Genomic DNA, 21,100 nt, shown 5'->3' on the forward strand with positions numbered 1-21,100 from the left:
CACATCTGAAAGAAAGTATTATTTTGTGGCATGTTATTGTGCAGCAGTACAGGGTTGGTGGAATACTGTACACCGCTATCGTAACAGCATGAAACCGTGGGCGTAGGCAAAGAACCGCCATCTGCTCTAATGGGGAAACTGCGATGTTCATGATTTCCACATACGCAACTTACACAAAAGGAATATATATTCACAAACAGATTCAGGCAATGCTTTAGCTGATAACATTTATTGAGATACAAGAGCAGAGATCAGGCAGAGCAGCCACAAGCTGGATATCACAGTACAAAAGATGGGGTCAGCCATGGGATACAATTTATTGCACGATCAAGATGAGGGGTACACCCCACGCACGGACTGTAAACATCCTCCAATGTACTTCGTCTCGGATCACAGCTCTAACCCCCGGTAACGTGACTAACGCAACTGTATACATAACACACTGCTCTACGCAGGACGAGAGGCCGCCTAGCGCACCATTCCCTGTGTGCGGATCACGGGACGCAGGCTAAATCCAGACATACAAATGGAATGCTGGGAAATGCGACAGAATTCTCAGGAACGTCTGATTGGCAGCTGGAGGACAAAGCACCACGCCCCTCTATTGCCATGGGAACGATGATGATTGCTACAATATTAGGTATCATGCATCACACCGGAATATAATTCTCCTAGTGCTGGCAGTTGATCGATTCGGCAGTTGTTGCCCCCCACATTGGGCTGCTAAGCGTTTGGCCCCCTGGAAGGGGTAACAGAGGGCCGCCTGCACACACACCGGGGCTGGCAGAAATCTTATCCACCGATGTTAAAGAGAGAGATGGTGCAGCGCCAGGATTCCCCCCTCTGCCTCATTTGTTAGGGGACGTTGGGGAGGGATGGCCTCCAGAATCCAGCATTGCCCTTCTCCGGGCCGTCTCTTTCGCCACACTGTGATTGAGACGCCTCAGTCTCTCCTACGAGGATAGAGAAACACAGGTATAATGTTAGGGGGTCATAGGAGACGGCTACTCGGGGTCCGAGCTGAGTCCCCCTGGCGCCCAGCCATTACGCACCTGACCAGGCCATGCCCTGTGGTATCAGCCTTACCTGCGCGTTCTGCAGGATGTTATTCACTAAGACGACTCGACGACGTGCGTTTAGCAGCTTTTTCACGTACGGGTCCAGGTCCAGAGCCACCTTTTGGTCCTCATTAATCTTGCAGAGCTCTAAAAGAAGGGAGACATGTATGTTCTGACAAGCGGCGGCACCTGTGTGTACCCTCACAAAGCCACAAGCACTGAGAGGTTGCCCCTAGGTGACGCACTGGGACAATATATGTCGCGGTCAGGCTGGGTCCCATGTTGGTGATCTCCCCGGACTCGCACTCACCTGACGCCAAGCTGTCAATGTGCTCTCGCAGGTCCACCTGGCTCTCTCTGCAAACAGAGGGAAAATAGTAATACAACCAAAACGTACTTATGTGGGGGACACTGGAAGACCCCAAGTCCTGTTTTTGTGAAAATTTGGTCTCATCAAAGGTGGAAGATTTGGGATAGATGATGATAAAGTAATTCCCCAGCAAATATAAACTTGATGGCTGACACCTACCTCTTCACCAGGTGGCACCCTAGCGTTCTCTGTAACCCCCCACACATCATTAGAATAGACAACCCCACCCTCATTTCTTATAACAGGGTTACACAGTGCAAACACCTCATTACAAGTGGACACAGCGCTTTCATCATTCCTCATCACAGTACTCCTCATTACCGGGGGGGACACACCGTCACCAGCACTCCTCATTACCGGGGTACACACAGTCACCAGCACTCCTCATTACGGGGGGACACACTACCAGCACTCCTCATAAACAGGGGGACACACTGTCACCAGCACTCCTCATTACGGGGGGATACACTGTCACCAGCACTCCTCATTACGAGGGGATACACTGTCACCAGCACTCCTCATTACGGGGGGATACACTGTCACCAGCACTCCTCATTACGGGGGGATACACTGTCACCAGCACTCCTCATTACGGGGGGATACACCGTCTCCAGCACTCCTCATTACAGGGGGGGATACTGTCACCAGCACTCCTCATTACGGGGGGATACTGTCACCAGCACTCCTCATTACAGGGGGGATACACTGTCACCAGCACTCCTCATTACAGGGGGATACACCGTCTCCAGCACTCCTCATTACGGGGGATACACCGTCTCCAGCACTCCTCATTACAGGGGGGGATACTGTCACCAGCACTCCTCATTACAGGGGGGGATACTGTCACCAGCACTCCTCATTACGGGGGGATACACTGTCACCAGCACTCCTCATTACAGGGGGGGATACTGTCACCAGCACTCCTCATTACAGGGGGGGATACTGTCACCAGCACTCCTCATTACAGGGGGGGATACTGTCACCAGCACTCCTCATTACAGGGGGGGATACACCGTCACCAGCACTCCTCATTACAGGGGGGGATACACCGTCACCAGCACTCCTCATTACGGGGGGATACACTGTCACCAGCACTCCTCATTACAGGGGGGGATACTGTCACCAGCACTCCTCATTACAGGGGGGGATACTGTCACCAGCACTCCTCATTACGGGGGGATACTGTCACCAGCACTCCTCATTACAGGGGGGATACACTGTCACCAGCACTCCTCATTACAGGGGGATACACCGTCTCCAGCACTCCTCATTACGGGGGATACACCGTCTCCAGCACTCCTCATTACAGGGGGGGATACTGTCACCAGCACTCCTCATTACGGGGGGATACTGTCACCAGCACTCCTCATTACAGGGGGGGATACTGTCACCAGCACTCCTCATTACGGGGGGATACACTGTCACCAGCACTCCTCATTACAGGGGGGGATACTGTCACCAGCACTCCTCATTACAGGGGGGGATACTGTCACCAGCACTCCTCATTACAGGGGGGGATACTGTCACCAGCACTCCTCATTACAGGGGGGGATACACCGTCACCAGCACTCCTCATTACAGGGGGGGATACACCGTCACCAGCACTCCTCATTACGGGGGGATACACTGTCACCAGCACTCCTCATTACAGGGGGGGATACTGTCACCAGCACTCCTCATTACAGGGGGGGATACTGTCACCAGCACTCCTCATTACGGGGGGATACACCGTCACCAGCACTCCTCATTACAGGGGGGGATACACTGTCACCAGCACTCCTCATTACAGGGGGATACACCGTCTCCAGCACTCCTCATTACGGGGGGATACACCGTCTCCAGCACTCCTCATTACAGGGGGGGATACTGTCACCAGCACTCCTCATTACAGGGGGGGATACTGTCACCAGCACTCCTCATTACAGGGGGGGATACTGTCACCAGCACTCCTCATTACAGGGGGGGATACACCGTCACCAGCACTCCTCATTACAGGGGGGGATACACCGTCACCAGCACTCCTCATTACGGGGGGATACACTGTCACCAGCACTCCTCATTACAGGGGGGGATACTGTCACCAGCACTCCTCATTACAGGGGGGGATACTGTCACCAGCACTCCTCATTACGGGGGGATACTGTCACCAGCACTCCTCATTACAGGGGGGATACACTGTCACCAGCACTCCTCATTACAGGGGGATACACCGTCTCCAGCACTCCTCATTACGGGGGATACACCGTCTCCAGCACTCCTCATTACAGGGGGGGATACTGTCACCAGCACTCCTCATTACGGGGGGATACTGTCACCAGCACTCCTCATTACAGGGGGGGATACTGTCACCAGCACTCCTCATTACGGGGGGATACACTGTCACCAGCACTCCTCATTACAGGGGGGGATACTGTCACCAGCACTCCTCATTACAGGGGGGGATACTGTCACCAGCACTCCTCATTACAGGGGGGGATACTGTCACCAGCACTCCTCATTACAGGGGGGGATACACCGTCACCAGCACTCCTCATTACAGGGGGGGATACACCGTCACCAGCACTCCTCATTACGGGGGGATACACTGTCACCAGCACTCCTCATTACAGGGGGGGATACTGTCACCAGCACTCCTCATTACAGGGGGGGATACTGTCACCAGCACTCCTCATTACGGGGGGATACACCGTCACCAGCACTCCTCATTACAGGGGGGGATACACTGTCACCAGCACTCCTCATTACAGGGGGATACACCGTCTCCAGCACTCCTCATTACGGGGGGATACACCGTCTCCAGCACTCCTCATTACAGGGGGGATACTGTCACCAGCACTCCTCATTACGGGGGGATACTGTCACCAGCACTCCTCATTACAGGGGGGGATACTGTCACCAGCACTCCTCATTACAGGGGGGGATACTGTCACCAGCACTCATTACAGGGGGGGATACTGTCACCAGCACTCCTCATTACAGGGGGGGATACACCGTCACCAGCACTCCTCATTACAGGGGGGGATACACCGTCACCAGCACTCCTCATTACGGGGGGATACAGGGAACATAGCACACCTCCCAACCCTCATCACAGGAAGACACAGTACTTCCTCTACCCCTCATTACGGGGGCACACACCACATCCCCCGCCCCTCATTACACCCTACCACCACTAATTACAGGGGAACACCCCCTGATGGAGGCTCGGGGCTCCCCGCACCTCACGGCGTGCACATGGGAGTCCAGCTGCTGCACCGCCGGCTTCAGCAGCTCCAGCAGCCCCTCCGCGAACACATCCCGCCCCGGGGACACCGGCACCGCCATCCTGCACCGGACCGGAAATGACATCACACCACCGGGAGCTCCGGGTGACGCGGTCACTAGAGTACCCTGTCTCCTGTTTCCGCTGCCGCCGCCGCCATCTTGTGGCCCGGAGACCGCTGTCAGCGCAGGAGAGACGTCTACACAAACATGGCGGCGCCGCGCTGAGAGCTGGCAATGCCCGCAGGACACCCCCTCCCCCACACACACTCTGCTTCTCCCACTTCTTTCCTTAATGCAGAAACCGATAATACAGGGGTTCATGTAGAGGTTCCTAAATGCGGTCCTGCAGGCACCCCAACAGTTCAGGTTTTAGAGATATCCCTGGTTGGGCACTAAATGGGTCACCTGTGGTCAAGCATGGATATCCTTAAAACCTGTCCTGGACTGCTAAGCCCCGTACACATTGGATGATGTGTGTATCTGAACGATATAGTCATCGGCGGGCCTGTTGGGGGTGCCAACATGATTACAGCGTAGATGTACCCTGACGCCATCAGTTACTGTCCAACGTCATTCCCTAACATCCGTGTGGGCATAGAGGGGGAATATACTCTTGTAGCGAGAACCGTACATCCGCCCTCACTTATGTCACTTCCAGGTATAAAATCAATAGGGGAAATATACCTTACCGTGCCGGCATTGGCAAGTGCATCCACACCTGCCGATGCTGGCAACGTCGATCATCGACAGCGGGGGAGCGGAGCCATGCTGCGTTCGGCAGCATGGCATTGTTATCGATATCCCCAGATAGGACCGAATGTACAGACAACTGGGGATATCATTAACGACTCGCAGGAGCACGCATTGTCCATTGTTTACTGCATATACACTCAATGATATATCGTTATCGTTCATATAGTTCATAGGAATCGTCCAGTGTGGACGGGGCTTTAGGGTGCCTTGAGGACCAAGTTTGGGAACCTCTGGGCTAGTGTCAAATGCCTGTAACTTCCATTCACTCTCCTGTCTCCTAACATGGCACATTCCTGGACTCCCCCTACATCTGCGACGGATTGGTGGGCGATCAGAAATTTCCGATCACGTCCCTGCATCGTGGCGATCGGTCGCAGCTTAATGTATGATTGTAGCCACCTGTGGGGACCTAGGTCATTGATGAGACAGGTGTTCCCCCACAGGTGGAACATCGGGGAAATGCCCGAATAACGGGACTGTCCCACTGAAATTGTGAGGGGTGCGTGCTCTATGGGGTGGCGCCCCTGTACGACCGCACTGGTCGAACTTGCCTTGAGCCGGCCCTGGTAATCAGTCCCCTTAATTATCCTTACGTCACAGCCGTTTACATCACAGGTTCTCAAACTCGGGCCTCAAGACCCCAAACAGTGCATGATGTTCAAGTCTCCTATCAGAATCACAGGTGTAATAATTATCTCCACTTGTGGATCTTTTAAAATATGTCAGTGAGTAATGACTACACCTATGCACCTGCTGGGTGACCTGGGATATGTGTCAGTGATTAATGACTACACCTGTGCACCTGCTGGGTGACCTGGGATATGTGTCAGTGAGTAATGACTACACCTGTGCACCTGCTGGGTGACCTGGGAAATGTGTCAGTGAGTAATGACTACACCTGTGCTCCTGCTGGGTGACCTGGGAAATGTGTCAGTGAGTAATGACTACACCTGTGCACCTGCTGGGTGACCTGGGATATGTGTCAGTGAGTAATGACTACACCTGTGCACCTGCTGGGTGACCTGGGAAATGTGTCAGTGAGTAATGACTACACCTGTGCACCTGCTGGGTGACCTGGGAAATGTGTCAGTGTGTAATGATTACACCTGTGCACCTGCTGGGTGACCTGGGAAATGTGTCAGTGAGTAATGACTACACCTGTGCACCTGCTGGGTGACCTGGGAAATGTGTCAGTGAGTAATGATTACACCTGTGCACCTGCTGGGTGACCTGGGAAATGTGTCAGTGAGTAATGACTACACCTGTGCTCCTGCTGGGTGACCTGGGAAATGTGTCAGTGTGTAATGATTACACCTGTGCTCCTGCTGGGTGACCTGGGATATGTGTCAGTGAGTAATGAGTACACCTGTGCACCTGCTGGGTGACCTGGGATATGTGTCAGTGAGTAATGATTACACCTGTGCACCTGCTGGGTGACCTGGGAAATGTATCAGTGAGTAATGACTACACCTGTGCACCTGCTGGGTGACCTGGGAAATGTGTCAGTGAGTAATGACTACACCTGTGCACCTGCTGGGTGACCTGGGAAATGTGTCAGTGAGTAATGATTACACCTGTGCACCTGCTGGGTGACCTGGGAAATGTGTCAGTGAGTAATGACTACACCTGTGCTCCTGCTGGGTGACCTGGGAAATGTGTCAGTGTGTAATGATTACACCTGTGCTCCTGCTGGGTGACCTGGGATATGTGTCAGTGAGTAATGAGTACACCTGTGCACCTGCTGGGTGACCTGGGAAATGTGTCAGTGAGTAATGACTACACCTGTGCTCCTGCTGGGTGACCTGGGAAATGTGTCAGTGAGTAATGAATACACCTGTGCACCTGCTGGGTGACCTGGGAAATGTGTCAGTGAGTAATGATTACACCTGTGCACCTGCTGGGTGACCTGGGATATGTGTCAGTGATTAATAATTACACTTGTGCACCTGTTGGGTGATCTGGGGAATGTGTCAGTGAGTAATGGACTACACCTGTGCATAGCATATAGGGTCTCATTCAGACCCGGTCGCAATCGCTGAGCGCTCGCAACCGAGTCGATGTTAAGGCCCTGGGCACGCGTAGCGGCCGCACTGCGCGTGTGGAAGCCCCGGAGCGAGAGAGAAATTCTCTCGCTCCGGAGCTCACTACAAAAGGGGCGGCTGTCGATGTTGATCGACAGCTCGCCCCGTTTTGTAGGCGGGGCTGGGGGTTCCTGACAGAACGCCTGCCGTTTTGTGGGCGGCCGCACTGACATCAGCAGTGATGTCAGTGAGGAGCTTCCTGCTCGATCAGAGCAGGAAGCTCCCTGGGGCTTGCGGTTGCCGAGACCCAACCTTAGGGTCTCATCGCAAGCCCCGATGGACGCGATGGTCTTGACCATCGCGACCATCACCCTGGTCGGTCGTTAAGCTGTGGCTGGTAACCCACAGCTTAGCTAGCGACCAGGCGGCCCCACTTGAAAGGGCAAGAGGCCGCCCTCATTCAGAACGAGCGGTCACTTCTTGCGATCGCCTAGAATGAGGGCCATAGTCCTGAGCATAGAGTTTGAGAACCACTGGTCTAGATCACAGGACTGCACTGCTTTTCCGACACCGTCCCTCCGTACCACCCAGAGGCCTCAGTGTTGGGGGCATTCACAGAGCAGGGAGAGAGGCTGGGGGAAGCACAAGGCACAACTCCAGCGTGACGAGAGACCGTGGTGTGATGCGTGGGCACAGCCACTGCTTGGTGATTCACAATTTGCCAATCCCAATAGTAGGGATGACCATCAAAGGCTCTGCCATAGGTTTTATCCATCATGGTTAAGCCACCATTGCTTTATTTCTGAGCATGCACAGATGGTGCCCACAGCCGGCACTGACCATCTGTGGGTCCCCATCAATGGTGAAAACCCCACCCGGCCGTTGATGGCCAACACTACACAAGAGTTGGGAGGTATGTACCCCCCATATAGCAGGGATCGACCAGTGATAGGCAACATGTGGGCGGCAGCTCCTTAATGCTTTGCCTGCTGGTGTGTTATTATAGATAAGGGTCTTTTCCATTGATGTCCTTAAATACAATTTACATTAACTTTGCAATAGAGATTAAGATCAATGTGCCGGCCAGTGTGCCCTTCCACTGTGTATCTGGTTGTGCCGGCCAGTGTGCCCTTCCACTGTGTATCTGGTTGTGCCGGCCAGTGTGCCCTTCCACTGTGTATCTGGTTGTGCCGGCCAGTGTGCCCTTCCACTGTGTATCTGGTTGTGCCGGCCAGTGTGCCCTTCCACTGTGTATCTGGTTGTGCCGGCCAGTGTGCCCTTCCACTGTGTATCTGGTTGTGCCGGCCAGTGTGCCCTTTCACTGTGTATCTGGTTGTGCCGGCCAGTGTGCCCTTCCACTGTGTATCTGGTTGTGCCGGCCAGTGTGCCCTTCCACTGTGTATCTGGTTGCCTATCACTGGTCCTGGCATGCGTTTGGTGCTTGTGGGAAAGCGTGTCTACAGTCAGAGGTGAGGCTACGCCGCCCCCCCCCCCGGTGCGCTAGTTATTTAATAACTTATACGTTGTGTGCCACTGTGAAGTGGCGTTGTATGCACTGGGGGAGTGGCCACAGCCAAGTGGGGGTGTTGCTATGCCCCCCTGCATTCACAGGCCCCTATAGAGACCTAGGCCTGCGTAAACCTACCCATCTCCCTCTCGGCTCCCCTGTCACTGGTTTAGAGTCACATCTTCTGATCTTGGTCCCATTAACACACTAGTGCAAAGAGGTGGCAAAGCACTGCCTATTTCACAAAAGATGGGATGTGTTAGTATTACAGCAGGAGTACCCAGTGCTCCCAAAATACTAGTTTGCAGCCCAATATATTGTGATACACAATAAAATGAAAGTCATTCCCCAAGCCACCACAAGATGGGGCAAAAACGACGTCAGGAATATCACGCTTTACACATGAGGAGACCTGTGAGGGTTATATAGCGCTGGACACATGAAGAAGAGACCTGTGAGGGTTATATAGCGCTGGACACATGAAGAAGAGACCTCTGAGGGTTATATAGCGATGGACACATGAAGAAGAGACCTATGAGGGTTATATAGTGCTGGACACATGAAGAAGAGACCTGTGAGGGTTATATAGTGCTGGACACATGAAGAAGAGACCTGTGAGGGTTATATAGTGCTGGACACATGAAGAAGAGACCTGTGAGGGTTATATAGTGCTGGACACATGAAGAGACCTGTGAGGGTTATATAGTGCTGGACACATGAAGAAGAGACCTGTGAGTGTTATATAGTGCTGGGCACATGAAGAAGAGACCTGTGAGGGTTATATAGCGCTGGGCACATGAAGAAGAGACCTGTGAGGGTTATATAGTACTGGACACATGAAGAAGTGACCTGTGAGGGTTATATAGTGCTGGACACATGAAGAAGAGACCTGTGAGGGTTATATAGTGCTGGACACATGAAGAGACCTGTGAGGGTTATATAGTACTGGGCACATGAAGAAGAGACCTGTGAGGGTTATATAGCGCTGGGAGCATGAAGAAGAGACCTGTGAGGGTTATATAGTGCTGGACACATGAAGTAGAGACTTGTGAGGGTTATATAGTGCTGGGTACATGAAGAAGAGACCTGTGAGGGTTATATAGTGCTGGGCACATGAAGAAGAGACCTGTGAGGGTTATATAGCGCTGGGCACATGAAGAAGAGACCTGTGAGGGTTATATAGTACTGGACACATGAAGAAGTGACCTGTGAGGGTTATATAGTGCTGGACACATGAAGAATAGACCTGTGAGGGTTACATAACGCTGGGTACATGAAGAAGAGACCTGTGAGGGTTATATAGTGCTGGACACATGAAGAAGAGACCTGTGAGGGTTATATAGCGCTGGACACATGAAGAAGAGACCTGTGAGGGAAATATAGTCCACACCCGATAGGACAATGTAATGCATTGAAGTCATCCTTAAAACGGTAACATAATCCTCAAACTTCTTGCTATCAAATCATGTTAGACCGTGACAAAAGAAGGGTCCAAGAGTAGGACCTGCTGACGTGGATCAGAGATGGCAGCAGTGATTAGTTTTGTTTACCAGGACCATCTGGGACCTAAATTCTAGCTGATGAATAATAACCGCATCACTTATTGCCGGGGGTAGGATCCAAGGAATGAACAAGGTCAGGGTAGAATAGATATATAAACTGGAATGGCAACATAAGTGCCAGTGCGGCAACGAGATATGCCACCAGGTTCAAGCGACAAAGAGGGGAAACTTGTGATTTAGTATCAAACAACAAGAGAGCCAAGTCTAGGGACCACCAGATCAGGAGGGTCCATGCAGTCTGAATATCCGCTCTTTGAATGTAGGTTGCGGATGTAGTAGGAACAAATTGTTCTGTGCACGGTCGGATAGAGAAATCACCATTACAGCATTGTAGACACTGACTGCTCAGTGCTTGTGGGATGTCAGTAAGGTGGACTCCTGAGAAGACCGTGGCACCCGGACACATATGAAAAATTCATTGCTCTCCATCCCAGGAGACTGGCTTCCATAGTGACTTCCTGCTACACTAGAATATGGAAGGATCTTCCTACCCCTCTCCACCCACTACCAAGCAGAGGTAACCATCCTTGCAAAACAGCCAAGTGGGACTCTCAAGATGGCCAACAACGTGTTCTACAAAACAGGAAGCCATTTTGAATGGAGTATATGTGGAATTACATGTAACACACTGCTTCCATAATGAAGACTACGGTCGCCATGTCCATCATACTGCACTGCGCAGGGTTAGCCAGAAGTGGGGATATTGGCGGCTCTAGGGAGTTCCATGTTAAAACGGAGATCCAGGAGCACCCTGGGAGGTAGACAGGGGCTGTGAAGATTTGGGAGGGTTTATGATGCAGCTGTGTGTCTTCTAGGGGTGCATAGAAAGCGGGAGATGGTGAGCTGCCAGCTCCCTGAATTAGGTTTTCACCTGAATATTGCCTATGCATGGAACAATCATGGCTCACTGATGACACAAATGACCCTTGGTTCTAGCTGGTGGTCAACAGGACTTGCTAAGGCCGCCATTGTTTGTGAATCCAGAAACGTACTTTATAGAGATTTGCTGCTCTCAAGGAGGTGACGGAGTAAAAGGAGCTCTACGAACATGAAGTAGTTTAGGCTTATTCTGAGGAAGAAACGGTTCTCACACATTGCATCTCTATCTTCTCCAGTTATGGTCCAAAGAAGAACTTCCATTAAAATAAAAAATACAGTAGAACATCAAAGTATTGTTCACTGACCCACAGGAATTTGTGCACCACCACTAAGCTAAGCCAGGATTTGGCCGCTAGTCTGGCAGAACTATGACCTGCTCTCTCTGTGTGGTTGGGAGAGAATTCGCTCTGCTCCTGGATAGCTGCGAGAACTGCGGGATAGTATAGCATTTCCACAAACTTATGGAGAACATGTTCAAGTTCCGCTGAATAGCATGGAGACCATAAATCCTAGCAGCTGTTTGGGTCTGCAGTCTCAGCACATGCCGTAATGCAATCTGCTTGTCTAGGCAACCCAGGGGAAAACCGTGTACGTCCCGCTTTACGGTGTTTTGCTTCGAAGCGTGGATCTCACTACTGCTTACACGAAGAGCAGAGGCGCGCAGGGAACCAGCATCAATGATCCCACGCCTGCAAACTGGTTCTCTCGCATAGCGTTCCATAAAGAATGCAGCAAGAAAAAGCTAGAGAAATGTCAACTTTTACCCCAATTGTTATAGAGCTTTTCTGCCTGGAAGTAAAACTGGTTATTCTACTGTGCACGGTCACACAGAACACGATGATTTGACCCAGATACGTCTGAAGCGGGCAACGTTACACAGGGTGCTTGTGTAGGCGGCTCTCCCCATCTTTCAAAGGCTTCAGAAAGTGATGGGAGGCTATCGGTAGGCACTAGTGTGGTGTTGCTTTTTATCTCATTATTATTAGGTCTCATCCACTGGAGCCGATTCCGAGTTGGGAGCAAAGCATACCAAGCAGTAACTTTGCTCCTGGACAAACCATTTTGCAACATGAGGGAGTGAATGCTGGCGGCTTTGCATGTAGCCCACAGATGCTGGACATCCTTATTCTTACACAGCAATTTAGATCTGAGTTTGGACACACCATCCTACGTCTAATCTCTGCACATTATATATTACCCCCCCCCCCCCCCCCTGCAGTGCAGTACGATGTTGCCAAGGGGCAAAATTACTCCTCTCTTAGCTTTGCTCCCAACTCAGAATGAGCCCCTTTATATCTACGCCCCCTCCTCACCCCTGAGCGCAATAAAAGCAAATACAAACAAAAACACACATACCGAGCATCAGATCTGTAAGCAATGGTACATAAATAGTTTATTTACGATATGTTAGTTTGTACGTGGAAATCTTTTCTTTATATAAAAAAAAAAACAGATTACTCTCCTCGCTGCGTACTCACTTCGTCTCTGCAATTTTTGGTTGTTTGTTTTTTTCTTTTTGGCCTTGCAGTCGTCTTCATGATAAGACGCAGTCCCCACCGCCCCCCGTAAAACTGACAAAATAAAATTGAAGAAGAGGTGGAAAAGAACAGCGGCCCTCCGACTAAAAAGGTTGGTCTTTAGAGGAACATGTAGGGAGAGACTGCAACTGAGGTAGCCACAAAACAGTCTTTGTAACGGCATATAAAAAGAGAGAATTAACTATAGCAGAAGTCAGAGAGTCTGTTCCCACCAGACGCGTGAAATCTTGTACAGGTTTTTATCTGGCTAGGAAGGGGTTCCACCCGTAGGGGAACGGGATAGAAGGAACCAGCCTCTCTCGAGCGGCGTACATCCATACAGCGACGAGGGGGCAGGTACCACATATCAGAGCCACTGAAGTCTTTGCAGGAGTTGGCAGTCAGTCGTCATTTCAAAAGCGATCCAAAGACGGGCAGAACTTGCTGGCAGTGTTACAGCAGAGCGCGCCAACCTCTGGAATTTAGAGTTCCCTCATTAAGGTAAAAAAAACTAATTGAACTACCCGCAGTGACTGGGTATACGCCATCACAAATATCATTTGGCAGAGATAAGCCCCTGGCAGCCTACAGTTCACCTCTCGCTCGCCGACACCTCTGTGACCAGTGCTAGTTCACCGAATTGGGATCTGCCATTGGCAAAGTATGTAGGACCTCGTCCAGAAGCTGCAGGGCCCGATGGAGATGAACCTCTATCCAACATGGGGTCTGCTTGATGCTCTGCCGCGGATAATCCGGGCCCCAGCCCTTGACGAAACTGAGCCGCAAGATGCATAGGCGGCGGAGATCGTCGACGCCAATTCCTGCCGCTGCCGACAGACCTGGTGAGAGAACCAACTTCAGACTTGTACACTGCGACATATGGGCAACATTTGTGCATGACGCGGCCTACTCCCCCAGAGACACCCTGTACTCACTGACAGCGGGCGCGATGCCGCCCACAGATCCAGGACCGGGGATGGTTCCGGCCACGGCCGCTGCCTGTGCTGCCGCCGCTGCCTGCGCTGTGGCCGCTTGCTGCTGCATTTGGCGGTGACACTGTCGCAGGTCAAACACCTTAAAAAGAAAAATGAAAGGAAATCAAATTACCAATATACAGTCAGGGGCATAAATATTGGGACAGTGACAGAATTGTCATATTTTGGCCTCTAGTCACCACCACAATGGCTTTGAAATGAAACAAACAAGATGTGATTTACCTGCAGACTTTCAGATTTAATTTGAGGGTAATTACATCCATATCAGGTGAACGGTGTAGGAATTACACCGGTTTCTATATGTGCCTCACACTTTTTAAGGGGCCAAAAGTAATGGGACAAACTAAACAATCCTAAATCTAACTTTCACTTTTTAATACTTTGTTGCAAATCCTTTGCAGGCAATTACAGCCTGAAGTCTGGAACGCATAGACATCACCAGACGCTGGGTTTCATCCCTGGTGATGCTCTGCCAGGCCTCTACTGCAAATGTCTTCAGTTCCTGCTTGTTCTTGGGGCATTTTCCCTTCAGTTTTGTCTTCATCAAATGAAATGCATGCTCAATCGGATTCAGGTCAGGGGATTGACTTGGCCATTGCATAACATTCCACTTTTTAGCCTTAAAAAACTCTTTGGTTGCTTTTGCAGTATGCTTCGGGTCATTGTCCATCTGCACTGTGAAGTGCCGTCCAATGAGTTCTGAAGCATTTGACGGAATATGAGCATATAATATTGCCCGAAACACTTCAGAATTCTTTCTGCTGCTTTTGTCAGCAGTCACATCATCAATAAATACAAGGGAACCAGTTCCATTGGCAGCCATACATGCCCACGCCACGACACTACCACCACCATGCTTCACTGATGAGGTGGTATGTTTTGGATCATGAGCAGTTCCTTTCCTTCTCTTCCCATCACTCTGGTACAAGTTGATCTTTGTCTCATCTGTACATAGGATGTTGTTCCAGAACTGTAATGGCTTTTTAAGATGTTGTTTGGCAAACTCTAATCTGGTCTTCCTGTTTTTGAGGCTCACCAATGGTTTACATCTTGTGGTGAACCCTCTATATTCACTCTTGTGAAGTCTTCTCTTGATTGTTGACTTTGACACATATACACCTACCTCCTGGAGAGTGTTCTTGATTTGGATAACTGTTGTGAAGGGGTTTTTCTTCACCAGGGAAATAATTCTTCTGTCATCCACCACAGTTGTTTTCCGTGGTCTTCCGGGTCTTTTGGTGTTGCTGAGCTCTCCGGTGCGTTCTTTCTTTTTAAGAATGTTCCAAACAGTTGATTTGGCCACACCTAATGTTTTTGCTATCTCTGTGATGGGTTTGCATTGATATTTCAGCCTAATGATGGCTTGCTTCACTGATAGTGACAGCTCTTTGGATCTCATATTGAGAGTCGACAGCAACTGATTCCAAATGCAAATGTCACACCTAGAATCAACTCCAGACCTTTTACCTGCTTAATTGATAATGAAATAACGAGGGAATAGCCCACCTGTCCAGGAAATAGCTTTTGAGTTGATAGTCCCATTACTTTTGGCCCCTTAAAAAGTGGGAGGCACATACAGAAACCATTGTAATTCCTACACCGTTCACCTGATTTGGATTTAATTACCCTCAAATGAAATCTGAAAGTCTGCAGGTAAAGCACATCTTGTTTGTTTCATTTCAAAGCCATTGTGGTGGTGACTAGAGGGCAAAATATGACAATTCTGTCAATGTCCCAATATTTATGCACCTGACTGTATAAATTAATATTATCCTGACAATAACAGCACCCGTAAAAGCAAAGAGATCTGTATTACAGTACCCTAAAGGAAAGATTTAATGTCACCGAGATTTATGTACAACATATATGGATTATTCCCGTATGCGCTCGGTGTATTCTACAATAGTCGGTCGCTGCTGCGCTAAATGAGGTGACAGTTTCCCAGGACATTCAACACCTGTGTGATCAATGCTGACAGTACCGGGGTTTTACAACTCGGGGGCATGGAGGGGGGTGTTACACAACAGCAGAAATAAGATGCGCTGTGCTTCCCGTATTATAGCAGACGCTTGGTCATGGTTGAACACACTGGATTACGATGCTTGATGGCACCATCTTCATTTTCTCATACAATTATAAATGAAGCCAATGCAAGGGACACGGGCAAGGTGTGATTTACCCCCCAGCTGTATAGAAGCAGCCGTGGACCACGGCGTTACTGGGTGCGGGGAGCAGTAAAATGTAACGCAGAGGAAATAACAGAATCACCTTAATATAAGCTCCGGGGTAGATTTTATGTACAGCGTCCCCCGGTGCTCGTCCTGCTTCCCTATCCAGATAGTAACTCTGCACAAAGACAGCGTGGTCACTGAGGCACTTCATCCAGACGTCGCCCTCTCCGCGGCACTCCAGCTGAACGCCCTTCCCGATATGCAGCCTGGAACGAGGGAGCTTACAATCAGCCGAGTGCAAAGTGATCCTTTCTGTCCCCTCGAGAGCAGCACTGCGACACGGGAACCAGCAGAGCTGGCGGCCATAAGCAGTACAGCGCGGCCGTCTCACCTCGCTCGCTCGCTCGTGTCTGTACGATGCACATTGGACAGCTGCCCTAGGCAGAACCGGTCACCTCCAGAGGGGTCCACATATCCGTCCACCGTCACCACCGGGCAGTTTGCCGGCACCTTAAATATCTCTCCGACCTGGACGTCCATCTCAAAGTAGGCGACAGAGCACCAGAACTCGGGTCCTGTCAAGGAAAATGAGCAGATTTAAAAGCTGGTGGAACAGAGATCGAAAGATGTGCCCTAAACTCCGGCAGGGGGCACCTACCTGGGTGATTGGATACAGGGTGCTGGAACGGGGGTGAGCTCTGATGGAGAGACCCTACAAGGACACAGAGGACAGTGAAATGTAGCCTTGGCGCAGGGCAGGGGGTATATTAGAGAGTGCGGTGCAGAAAGACGTACAGTACTGGTTTGGGTGGTGAAGCGGAGGCTGCTGGCTTCCCCTGCCATTGGGCTGGGACACCGGGTTGGGGGTATATGCCGCTGTGCTGTTTCCCGTCCAGGTAGCTGTGGAGGAAGAAATGGACATTCGGTAAAACCAAGAACGCCAAGCAGGTCTCACCGATGTCACCGCCTCATGACCAGTCAGAAATACGTACTGTGGTAAGGCTGCTTGGGGGGCGACGAGTACCCGTTGCTCTGCGAGCTTTGGTTTGGTGTGGACGGTGGAGATGTGGAGACCATCTGCTGCGGAGAAGCGATTGATAGGAGCCCTTCACCATGTGTGAGAGGGGCAAGGGGGCAGCCAGAAGCCACTGTGACATAGGGAGACCACATCAGCATAATCACTGTAGCAACATACAATGCCTAGTCCGACTAGAGGTAGCACCAAACTCTACTCAAGCAGATCCCTAGGGGGTACATTTACTAAAGTGACAGTTTTTAGAAGTGGAGATGTTGCCCATAGCAACCAATCAGATTCTAACAACTCTCACTTTGGTAAATTTACCTCCTATACTCTGGGACAAGGGTATTCAATCCTAACCGTCCCTAAGTGCCTAACCCTGTGCCTATACCCCCTGCTTCAGAGATCTTGCACCTCTCCTCCTACAGATCCCTATATGAGGTCTTACCAGTGATAGCACCTCTCTACCTCTCCTCCTACAGATCCCTATACTCTATATGAGGTCTTACCAGCGATCGCACCTCTCTACCTCTCCTCCTACAGATCCCTATACTCTATATGAGGTCTTACCAGCGATCGCACCTCTCTACCTCTCCTCCTACAGATCCCTATACTCTATATGAGGTCTTACCAGTGACAGTACCTCTCTACCTCTCCTCCTACAGATCCCTATACTCTATATGAGGTCTTACCAGCGATCGCACCTCTCTACCTCTCCTCCTACAGATCCCTATACTCTATATGAGGTCTTACCAGTGACAGTACCTCTCTACCTCTCCTCCTACAGATCCCTATACTCTATATGAGGTCTTACCAGCGATCGCACCTCTCTACCTCTCCTCCTACAGATCCCTATACTCTATATGAGGTCTTACCAGTGACAGTACCTCTCTACCTCTCCTCCTACAGATCCCTATATTCTATATGAGGTCTTACCAGCGATCATACCTCTCTAATTCTCCTCCTACAGATCCCTATACTCTATGAGGGTGATAGCACCTCTCTCTCTTCCTACAAATCTCTGGGCCTGATTCAGAGCCGGACGCTCTGAACGAGTGCCCGCTCTGAATCAGGGCGTTTTTTGGTTTTTTTTGGAGCGTCCTCCTGGACGCTCACATAGCTGTGGGTTACCACCCACAGCTTATGCGAGCGTCCATGATGATGGTCGCGGTGGTCAAGACCATCGCGACCATCAGGCTTGATACGAGACCCTGCGGTAGGGTCTTGGTGACCGCAAGCCCTGGAGTGATTTTGGCTCTATCAGAGCCAAAATCACTCCCACTGACATCACTAGTGATGTCAGTGGGGCTGGACCCAGACGGTAGGCGTTCCCATGGGAACGCCTCCGTCTGGCAGCCACGCCCCCGGCACGCCCACCAAAGGGGGCGTGCTGTCACTCAACATGGCTTGGCTGTCGCTATCTGGGTCTCGCGCATGCGAACGACGGAGCTCCCTCCAACGTGCGCATGCGCACTAGGGCACCATCGACCCGCTTGCGAGCGGGTCTGAATCAGGCCCTGTATACGCTATATGAGGTCTTACCAGCGATAGCACCTCTCTAACTCTCCTCCTATAGATCCCTATAATCTATGAGGGTGATAGAACCTCTCTAACTCTCCTCCTACAGATCCCTATAATCTATATGAGGTCTTACCAGTGATAGCACCTCTCTATCTCCTCCTACAGATCCCTATACTCTATATGAGGTCTTACCAGCGATAGCACCTCTCTAACTCTCCTCCTACAGATCCCTATACTCTATATGAGGTAATACCAGTGACAGCACCTCTCTTTCCTCCTACAGATCCCTATACTCTATATGAGGTCTTACCAGTGATAGCACCTCTCTACCTCTCCTCCTACAGATCCCTATACTCTATATGAGGTCTTACCAGCGATAGCACCTCTCTAACTCTCCTCCTACAGATCCCTATACTCTATATGAGGTCTTACCAGTGACAGCACCTCTCTATCCTCCCGCCAATCTTACCAGTGAGGTATATAGTGATATCCCTCCCTCTGTGTATAGAACTAATCACTATACTCCAAGGTTACGGCAGGGAAAATGAAACAAGGTCTTACCAGAGGGTGAAATGGGTACCGGTATATTAGGGTACATGCCGATGGCCGTCTGAGGGCTTTTGGGCAATGTGAGAGGAGGTAAGGGCTGTCTGTAGGTGTCTGAAGGGGGCATTTGAGGTAGGGGCACACGTGTAATGGGTGGTTGGAGTTCTTGGGATGTGGAGAGGCACAAGGGGGCTTCCATCTCACAGTCATTTGTAAACTCCTCTTTTACCGAGCGGCATGGCGTGACTACAAAAGGAAAAGAAAATCCTAAGAAATAATTGGAGAAAAGAGTTGGCGGCTTACTGAGGACTAGAGGAGCACAGAGAGCGAGCGGGAGGTCGGCGACCCACACTTACCCGAGCTGGGGATACTCAGCCCTGCAATGCAACAAAGTCATACTTTAGTTTACATGTAACGTCAAGGTAATAACACCGCACCCCCCACTCTCCGAGGACCCTGGGACTTACCGATGCCCGGGGACACCACTCTCTCGTAGTGATAAGGGTTCACGCACACGCTGTCGTACTTCAGGTCAAACGCATACTGACAGAACTTAACGTGTTTCAGCTCGTTCTTGTGCAGGTCCGGCCAGCGCCACAAGCGGGCGTAGATGACATGGGGAAAGCCCTTCCTGCCGGCCACCTACAGAAAAGGGAACAGTCCAAGTTACCGGCAGCCTGGAATGCGTGTACCGTGTACCTGACACGCCATTCACAGTCACGCAGCTGACAGGGATAATTCACGCGTGCGCGATGGAGTTTTGCATTGGAGGGACCCTAGACATGGGCGCAGGAGTTGGGCAGCCATTACCGACTGCCTTCAAACACGGAAGCTAAAGGAGGGAGTGATCCCTACATGCACACGCTGCCTCCCCCATACAATACACTACTGGCATGTAAGCCGTGACGTCACAGGATTTTGCCTGTGAAAGTGGACGCACGCATTAAAAATACATGCCAGGCAAATGAAGTCGTTCCCAAAGCAAAACATTTTGTTTTTAGCCATCATTACAAATTACATTTTATTTTAACTACCACTATACCGACGCCTAAGGGCCACTGTGCCGCAGGAACTTACATCTGCCGCACACATGCAAATCGCCATACTTCTCATGAGGGCGGCTACAGGGAAAAACAATGGTAAAGTCAGCGATGGAGTGGCGCCAATAATTCATTACAGCTGTATAGCGTTGCTCTAACACTTAGGGCCGGATTCAATTAGTCGCCAAAAGTGCCGTTTGGAGATGAGTTATCGCCGATTTGCGCTTTTCGCCTGTTTTCCAAGTATCTCCGTATTCAATTCCCCGGAGTTTTGGCCTACGCGAAAAACTCCGTAGTCAAAAACAGCCGAAAAAGTTTCTCCAGCAAAAGGCAGGAGAAGAGAAGCGCAAAATCCATATTTTGGGGGACAAATGTGGGGACTCACTCGCTAAGCTGCGTTCGCACGCTGCTGGCCGATTTTCGCTATCTGTGCATGCGTACGCATTACAGTGTGTGAACCAGTATGAGCGATTAGGAAGCGTATGCTGGCTGCGCATAGACTGCTCGGCTGACAGTGACAGGAGAAGCCGTTTGTGCGTGGTGACTGAGGCTGGCCACTAGAAACGGGGGAGCGGAAGTGCGAACGCAGGCGTGCCTGAGCGCCTTAACGCCGATGCAGACGCGTGCATAATTAACAGGCAGCGTCATATTACATCTCACCTGCTTGTATTTCACACTGAAGTGACCGCAGTGCTTGCGGTAGGGTATGGTCAGCCAAAAGCGCTGCGTTCGCTGCCGATGATACTTGATGTACTACCGATGGTTGCATACACTTCCTGGAGATGACGTGCGCAAGTGGGCGTCTTAAGACAGTCTGGTGGGCGTCTCCATACACAATGTGATCGCACGCTGAGACATAGTGGGCGTGCTAATGCCTT

At 50.8% G+C, this 21,100-nt stretch overlaps 2 protein-coding genes across 6 annotated transcripts in view; both read right to left on the bottom strand.

Moving 5' to 3' along the window:
* Window positions 1–210: 210 nt before the first annotated feature.
* SNAPIN (SNAP associated protein) lies at window positions 211–4,930 on the bottom strand. The gene is made up of 4 exons (XM_088460970.1): window positions 4,649–4,930; window positions 1,369–1,415; window positions 1,087–1,205; window positions 211–953 (listed from the first exon to the last, which is right to left on the bottom strand). Exons 1-4 carry the CDS (start codon window positions 4,774–4,776, stop codon window positions 849–851), a joined length of 399 nt encoding a protein of 132 aa, XP_088317096.1. The 5' UTR covers window positions 4,777–4,930; the 3' UTR covers window positions 211–848.
* Window positions 4,931–12,783: 7,853 nt separating this feature from the next.
* LOC148454353 (SMAD family member 4-like) overlaps window positions 12,784–21,100 on the bottom strand; it is a 42,762-nt gene continuing 34,445 nt past the window's right edge. For 4 of the 5 annotated variants that reach the window (XM_088460976.1, XM_088460977.1, XM_088460973.1 and 1 more), the window contains 10 exons: window positions 19,650–19,824; window positions 19,539–19,559; window positions 19,198–19,449; window positions 17,090–17,245; window positions 16,893–16,997; window positions 16,756–16,809; window positions 16,489–16,672; window positions 16,195–16,363; window positions 13,867–14,005; window positions 12,784–13,770 (listed from right to left, as the gene is read on the bottom strand). In XM_088460976.1, the coding sequence (XP_088317102.1) occupies window positions 13,559–13,770; window positions 13,867–14,005; window positions 16,195–16,363; window positions 16,489–16,672; window positions 16,756–16,809; window positions 16,893–16,997; window positions 17,090–17,245; window positions 19,198–19,449; window positions 19,539–19,559; window positions 19,650–19,824 (1,467 nt within the window). In that variant the 3' untranslated portion in view covers window positions 12,784–13,558. The remainder of the gene's footprint in view (window positions 13,771–13,866; window positions 14,006–16,194; window positions 16,364–16,488; window positions 16,673–16,755; window positions 16,810–16,892; window positions 16,998–17,089; window positions 17,246–19,197; window positions 19,450–19,538; window positions 19,560–19,649; window positions 19,825–21,100) is intronic. The other variant, XM_088460974.1, reaches the window with a different exon arrangement.

This window comes from Taudactylus pleione, unplaced genomic scaffold, assembly GCF_031769625.1.
Source record: "Taudactylus pleione unplaced genomic scaffold, aTauple2 ptg000997l, whole genome shotgun sequence".
Lineage (NCBI taxonomy): Eukaryota > Metazoa > Chordata > Amphibia > Anura > Myobatrachidae > Taudactylus > Taudactylus pleione.